We start from the raw sequence: 7,457 nt of genomic DNA, 5'->3' as shown, positions 1-7,457 counted from the left end.
AAACACACCACTACAGCAAACATCTCAATTGTACTTGTTGATTTCTTCGACAAAACACTGAACAAAAATTTCCTTGTGAGTGTGCTGCCTGGTGCTTTTAAATTCTGTGGTAATTTGAGCAGCACAGAAAGCATTCCATGAATTAAATTATGTTAGTCTATCTGAACATGTACACTAGTCATTAAATTACATGGGAAAGCATGATTATGGGTAAACAACTGCACCAAGGGAATTACATTTTTCTTCTCAAAATGTAAAATGTCTGTTGAAAAATCACATTAAACAGAGATGTGATTAACTTTTTATTTTACCAAAAATAACATCAATGATGACACAATCAGTCTTCATCAGAAGTGCTCAAATCACTCTCAGTGGCATCGTCTGGAATGTCTTCCTCCTCCTCCGAGTCCATTTCCAGGAGTGGTTGGTGGCTGAGGATTCTCTTGTACATGTCCTTTATTTTGAGCATTTCAATTCACTTTGTTTTTTTAAAACCAGGCTATGGAGTCCCTTCTGTGCATCCTCCGACATGCCAACAAGGGAGGCTGTAAAAAGAACAAAACAAATAAATATGAGTAAAGTAAAAAAACAAACAAACAAAAAAAAACCTCACCTCATAAACACAAGGAATTAGGATCCTGTAATTAAACTTTTTTTTAAAGGGAGAAGGCAGTGATATCTAGCAATCTAGATATAGGTAAAAGATCCAGTAATGCTGGGCTCACACTGTGCGATTTTTTCAGTCATGCGATTCAGCTCCTGCTCAAACTGTACGATTGACTCGCAGGGGTTAGAAGTTCATAGGTCACGATGCAGGGTCTCACACTATACGACCCCATGCTCTGATGCGACCTGAGTGCTCACACTGTGCGTCGCTCGCTCTCCCTCTCTGTCTTTCACTCACACAGACACGCACACCACCACCATCAACTTCGCTAAATTGCTAATGAAAAACATTGATCAGGCAGCTGTGATTGAGCAGCAATCTCCATCCAACTCCTGTCACGTTTGTTGCGGTCATGGTAATTTTTTGAAGCCACATCAAAAAGGCTCGGGTGAGCTTGCCAAAGTTTAACCAGTTGTGCTTCCATCGCTTGTGTCCAGACAATACGCTGTGCTGCCATCCTACTCAGTCTTTTTCGCCGACGTTTATGCGTTTGCGCGTGCGCAGTGTGAGAAACTGCGGTGACACCCTCACGACGGTCGTGAGGATTTCAAACATGTTTGAAATCCTCCCAACCAAGCTATTGATGATCGGGAGCTGGTCGTGAGGTGTTAATCGCTTCTCGTTACCCCACGTACACTACACAACGCACAACGCACGATGAAGGACAAACTCGGGCCGATTGCCAAAACGGTCGCACGACTCAAAAATCAGCTCAAAATGGGCCAAAAATCGCACAGTGTGAGCCCGGCATAAGACTTTAGCATCTGCTCTTATTTTCAATCGATTCATCAAATAATTAATAAATAAAAGATGTGCTTACAGTCTGAGGAGATTGTCCCCAACACCACAGATCACATTCGCAACACTGTCCAGTGATGCCGCATCTCCCTGCAAAGGATCATCTCCTCCTCTCTCAGGCGCCTCACAGCCATCACCTTCTCAAAGACCTTTCTCTTTGTCTGGAGTTGAGCAGCAGCTACAGTTTAACAACATCAGATGGGAAAACATAGTAGCACGTTATGACTCAAGAACAAAACATTCAACTACTGCTCAGATACTGGGAGTTTGTTTAACAAGGATATTTATAAATCAAGAGCTTACGTTCACTTGTGCTCTGCCAGGGCCAAATGTCGGTCTGGATGAGGGCATCACTGGATACGATTTGTTTGTTGGTTCAGCAAGCTTGTTGTAGTCGTCAACAGCAGCCGCCAAGCGTTTCTTCTCATCTAAGATGACCTTGCGAATTCTGTGTCCCCTCTTGTTGCTATCTGTAAATAATCATAAAAAATTCACACCTTCACATAATGTATATATTTACATTTTAATCTACACTCATCAATTTGTTTGCTAGAACACGCATCACATCCAGATTAAACAAACCTGGATCTGATTTTATTCTGTTAACAAAGTAGCTGTACAAACTGAGTATCAAGCGGTCCGTTTCAAAGAAACTGGAACGTACCATTTTGTCTGTAAAGACTTTGTGTTCGCACTCTGATGATGACGACAAGCTCCTCTATTCGTGCCTGCAACGCTCCAAGGCTGCCATCAGTTTGATCAGTTTCTAAGTGAGAAGAATATTAATCAGAATACAGGATGAGCAACAGTCACCAAACTACAGTGGACTCTGTAATCACTGACTTGATGCTATTCATTATAAGACATCTGTAGCCTTCATGTGCTGCATTATCATGAGATAACAAGTATGTCGGTGTTCAGGTTTATAAAACCAACTAGTACGACATCATTTCAACCCAGGTTCAATCCAATTTGATCAAACGCAACAACTCTGCCATCAATTCCACTTTTACAAGGCTTATTTTTCTTTGTTTGTTGACACTGTCAGAAAGATATTAATTCTACCTTAAGTTCTTTAATGAGGCCATGGTGGGTCCTATTGTTATACACGAGTGCGTTATATTGAGACTCACCTTCAGCCCATTTCTGCACATCGGCCACCCATTGCTGCAGTGTGTCGTCATCCACACCCAGCTCATTTTTGGTCGCATTCAGGCTCTCCACTTGTTCTCTAAGGATCCTTATGATCTAAGAATACATTAATAAATGTCATTCACATCGATGTTTTTAGAGTACAGGTGTTTCGCCCCCCCCCATTACCACACACATTAAAATGGGTGTTGAAAAGAAAATCACCTTGAGATATCTCTGGCTCAAACTGCGGCCCAGTTGTTCCACTTTCCTTTTGTTCCACCCCAAAGCCAGGAGGGTCAGCATGTCTGTTCGCCCTGCATTTCAGTTCGTATAAAAATAAGAATTAATGAGCAGGAGACTGAGTGGAATCTCACACACAGACACATACCTGCTTTAGACATGTACTTCAATGGCTGCCCTAGACAGGAAACTGTTTACTTGTCCCACCTCTTTTCCAACTGTAGAACCGGCCCCATCCTGAAACGCACCTCCCCATTTGATCTATAGAAAGGAGGTCACAATACATGACTGCTGAATTCATTCAACCTTATAACAAAATGTCTCAAACTAATCCAAAACTACAAGCTGCAGTATACCTCGCATTTCCAAATGTGAGCCTTTGCATGCATGACGGAGAGAAAAGGACGCATTGACAAGGGGTTCCTCAGCTGAGCCACCTTGGTTAAATATGGGAAATATTTACAGGCCACATCGGAGCAAAGGAACGTAATATGTCCTGGGACGCTAGCTGCCAACTTCCTCTGGAGAAAAAGGGGGTAAGCAAAGATCTCCCCTCGAAACATGTTCAATGCAGCTAAGAGGACTCCGTGGCGACAAACAGCTATTTCCATGCCCTCTTCATCCAACTTCCCAGTGGACTTTTTGGACGACTACTTTGCTGCTGTCCAAGATGAAGATCCGCACAACCCTTTCCCCGGGATCTATACACTCAAAGATTTTAACATAAAAGACATGACATGATTAAGCCCTATCAGGGACAAACTTTTTAAAACAAATAGATAACAATTAGCTGAATTAGCCTTAAGTCACACAAGACCTCATATCTCCCCAGGACAGCACTGATAACATAACATAAAAATCATGTTGTTGTTGTTTTTTTTAAATACACATGGTGACAAAATTAAGTATACATTAAGAAAAAGTAAAGTAAATAGTATTATAACAACACCAAGAGAAAAATAAAATAAATATCCACCCATCCATATGTATTTATACACACACACACACACACACACACACACGTATGTGTATATGGTTATGGCATTAACGTCATTTTAACAAGATTAACGCTGACAGCACTAATATATATACATCTCTTACATATATATATATATATATCTCTCTTACATCATTTGTGTGTCTCTGGATGTATTTCATAAACTCAGCAACTTCCTCATCTTTTTCAATGAAGACACCTTCAAAGTTCGCCTGCTCTGAAGTGCTGAACGGACACAGTGACAGTTGTTTGAAAAGAAACATTAAAATACTTTTTTCTACAAAGCCATATTTGATTTATGTACACAATGCATAACGTACCTTGTATTTGATTGAATGCGATAAAGCTTACGGTTTCCATCAACTGAGACGGCAAGCACGTCTGGAGTGCAGGCAGGGCAGCTAATGCATGGCTCCTTGCACATCCTGTCCACCTCAAACTTTACAGCACTCCACTCCACAAAGCTTTTACTGAAGGCATCAGCTGATATTCGGCCAGTCTTTTAAGTAGAGGACAAACAACAGAATATTCACGGACAGTCATCATAAACATTGATTTGCACAATTTCCTTAAACGTGACAAATTTAGAAACTCACCCTTCCAAAATGGGCTGTTCTTTCATCCAGCATTTTGACAAATGCCTTAAGTGACATCCCTGGTGCAGCCTTCTTAATGTCATAGAAAGACTGAAAGACATCCATTGAAAACAGGGTGCAGAAATTTAAGGTGCCAGGCCAATATCCACTACCCAGGATGTCCTTAACTGAGGGGGACCACATTAGGTCACAGCTTGTGCAGCTCACCACTGGCAGTGCAAGGTTATAACAGCCTTTAGGAAGGATAAGGATAAATTCAGTCATGGGTCAAAGCATTCATTTTTTTCATGTTGTGAAGATTTCATGTTGTTTTCAAAGCGGTCTGGTAAATCCAAATGACCTTTGACAGGTGCCCACATATACTGCGGGCCGAGGGTAATTCAAAGCAAGATAGCAATTCTTATAGATGTATCTATTATGTTTCTATTGTTCAGCACTTTGGTCAGCCTTGTGTGTTTTTAAAGTGCTATATAAATAAACGATGATGATGATGATAGCAATGTACAATTTGCACTAAAACCTGCAAACACATCTATTGTGTATGTACTGTGTGACAAAAGGGCAGCTTACCATTTATGGTTACAAGAGCCACAATTGCGCCGGGTGAAACCTCAACGTTACCTGCTTGGCAGTCACACACATGGTCTGGCCTTTGCACAGGCAAAAGCCGAACTAACATTAAAAACACACAATATATATAAAAAGAATTGGAAATTAAATGATACACAATAAAAATACAATAACAGCACCCACTCATAGTACATAGCAAGAAATGCATAGGATTAAAAACCGTACCTATTGGCTTGTGAAACTCTGATGAAGGCTGCAAAAACCCTCCTGTTACTGCCTCTCTGTTGTGCAGAACAAAGCGTGTGTGAACTGCAATATCACACTCAGCACAAAGGAATGGAAGAGGAAGGCACTCCAGACACCTCACAACTACTTGTTTGCCACACTGACACACACGGTGTGACAGTGGATCCAGAGTAGCTAACATATTGTCTATAAGACAAGGCCTGGCCTCTTTCCACTTTTGCAAGGACACCATGTTTCTGATCTCCTAGTGAGTAGTAGCTGACTCAGACGACATCTCACAAGTCATGGCTGCGTCCCCTTCTCCATCCTCCAACAACTGAAGGAGCTCCTGAGGAAGCACCTCAGTTCCATACACTAACAGAAAAATAAATAAATAAAGAAACTCTTCCACAAAGTGAAAAACACTCTAGGCAGTATGTTTCTTAGGACTGCACAAAAGCCCTGCCTAACTCAACTATAACAACAAATATAAAAGTAAACTTTAAAAAAGGAATACCTTCTTTTATATATTGTGAAAGTGCCTTTTGTTGGGTTGGCACTGTCAACATAACTAGGTTCTTCACGTGGACATTGATGCTGATCTGCGGAAAATGGGGGAAAAAAAGAAGAGAATATTTACTTACTGAAACATATATACAGATATATAAAATTTATTAAAAAAAAATATATCAAATAATATAACGTTTACTACGTACAATAAATTAGACAAGTGTGTCCCCTCTTTAACATTTGTTTCCACTACATCACATTTACAAAAAAAAAAAAAAAAGAAGGTTGCATGTCTTGAGGGAGTTCGTCAGCAGCTTAAAGCTTGGCACTCCGGTTAACGTTAGCATCATAGGTTTGTAAAGAGCTAGCAGAACTATTAGCGCAAAAACTGCTTTACACACCATGTGAGGCTATTTTGCAACACACAAGTCCTTAAATGTTTATAACAGATTTAATGATCATCGTTGGATTAAATGGCTAATGCTGCACTAGCCACGTGTAGTCGTTACCGTACTCTACCTAGCAAGCATGCTGACGGTAGCTGTAGCCATTTTTAAATGCATTAAATCGTTTCCGAGATCAGTCACCTCTGTTTGTTTGAAGCTTTTATGAAAAAAACCCTTTGAAACACACATCAAGCTATTACTCTAAATATATGTATTTTTTACATACCTGCATTAGAATCAATCTTATCCCTATTAGGGCTTTGGAGCGTGATGTCACGGGAGGTGGGCCACGCCCCCTTCCGCCATGACAGTAGGCTAGACACAGGATACAGCTTCAGCTATGGTTCGTATGTGTTGTGTTATCAGTTGCAACGTTTGATCACACGATCGTGAAGGCAAGAAGCTGGATAATGGGCTCTCTTTTCATCATTTTCCATCCTGGAGGCAACGTGAGGGATGCCATGTATCCGATAATACTAAACAAAGACGTCAGGCTTGCATTGCAGCGGTGAGACGAGCGGATCGAGTTCTGTGCAATGCCCAGCTTTTTGTTGGTTTGCTCTCCGCATCTTCTTTCCGGTGAGTTCTAAATTAATTCATATCACTATTAAAAGGCTTTTAGTGTTATTTTCAATGCGCTGAGGTCATAGATAATGAGTCACAAATCCAGACTGGGCACCAACACTGCTCATGGGCCTCTAAAAACATACTAAATTGCTCTCATTGTACACTAATCCGCACATAACTTCCAGATGAATCACACACCTGTCATGTGCACTAATTTTATCTTACAGGCTTTTGTTATGCAGCTGCAGAGTCTGAAGGTGTGCCCCTTGCAGAAGTAATCGATGAAGATCTGACAGAAGAACAACAACAAAATCACCATGTCATGGAGGCTGTGGACAGCAGTTGTGTTGGATAAGTGAGGTTGAGGTACCAGCTGCAAATGTGGACAGTGGCGATTGGACAGACAGCATCACGGAAGCTAAAGGGCAGACGAAGGATTGTGTGTGCAATGAACAGGGCAGAGCAGAAATAAACACAACACTGCTTGATAAGATTGTTAAGGTTTGCTGTGTTTTGGTGAATATGTGCCCCAGTATGGTTGTCAAACCAGCGCCAAATGAAACTTGCTCTTGTTGAGTATTCATAAAGCTGTTGTGTTGCATGTGTAGTTCATTGTAAATAACTGTACTTTGTGTGAAGTAGTTTCAATAAAACAGAAAATAATAGTATCTTTGTTTTTTTATTCTTGATCTGTTCACATGTACTTA

The 7,457-nt window shown here is 40.8% G+C and overlaps 1 protein-coding gene and 1 long non-coding RNA gene across 4 annotated transcripts; one reads left to right on the top strand and one right to left on the bottom strand.

The window, feature by feature from the left end:
* Window positions 1–270: 270 nt before the first annotated feature.
* Window positions 271–5,829, bottom strand: LOC120440518. 3 transcript variants are annotated; one of them, XM_039613181.1, is made up of 13 exons: window positions 5,228–5,829; window positions 5,003–5,082; window positions 4,433–4,665; window positions 4,157–4,335; window positions 3,968–4,061; window positions 3,196–3,540; window positions 3,047–3,100; window positions 2,822–2,913; window positions 2,599–2,713; window positions 2,130–2,231; window positions 1,769–1,935; window positions 1,488–1,643; window positions 271–545 (listed from the first exon to the last, which is right to left on the bottom strand). In XM_039613181.1, the coding sequence occupies exons 6-12, from the start codon at window positions 3,200–3,202 to the stop codon at window positions 1,599–1,601; spliced, it is 582 nt and encodes a 193-aa protein (XP_039469115.1). In that variant the 5' UTR covers window positions 3,203–3,540; window positions 3,968–4,061; window positions 4,157–4,335; window positions 4,433–4,665; window positions 5,003–5,082; window positions 5,228–5,829; the 3' UTR covers window positions 271–545; window positions 1,488–1,598. The 3 variants fall into 3 exon arrangements, with proteins under 3 accessions (XP_039469115.1, XP_039469117.1, XP_039469114.1); XM_039613183.1 differs by having other exon boundaries at window positions 2,988–3,540; XM_039613180.1 differs by having other exon boundaries at window positions 3,047–3,540.
* An 870-nt stretch (window positions 5,830–6,699) lies between these two features.
* Window positions 6,700–7,214, top strand: LOC120440441. The gene is made up of 2 exons (XR_005613256.1): window positions 6,700–6,762; window positions 6,978–7,214. It is a non-coding gene; the product is annotated as an uncharacterized LOC120440441 (long non-coding RNA).
* Window positions 7,215–7,457: the final 243 nt, after the last annotated feature.

Source organism: Oreochromis aureus, linkage group 6, assembly GCF_013358895.1.
Source record: "Oreochromis aureus strain Israel breed Guangdong linkage group 6, ZZ_aureus, whole genome shotgun sequence".
Classification (NCBI taxonomy): domain Eukaryota; kingdom Metazoa; phylum Chordata; class Actinopteri; order Cichliformes; family Cichlidae; genus Oreochromis; species Oreochromis aureus.
This window is presented reverse-complemented; position numbering and strand designations above follow the sequence as displayed.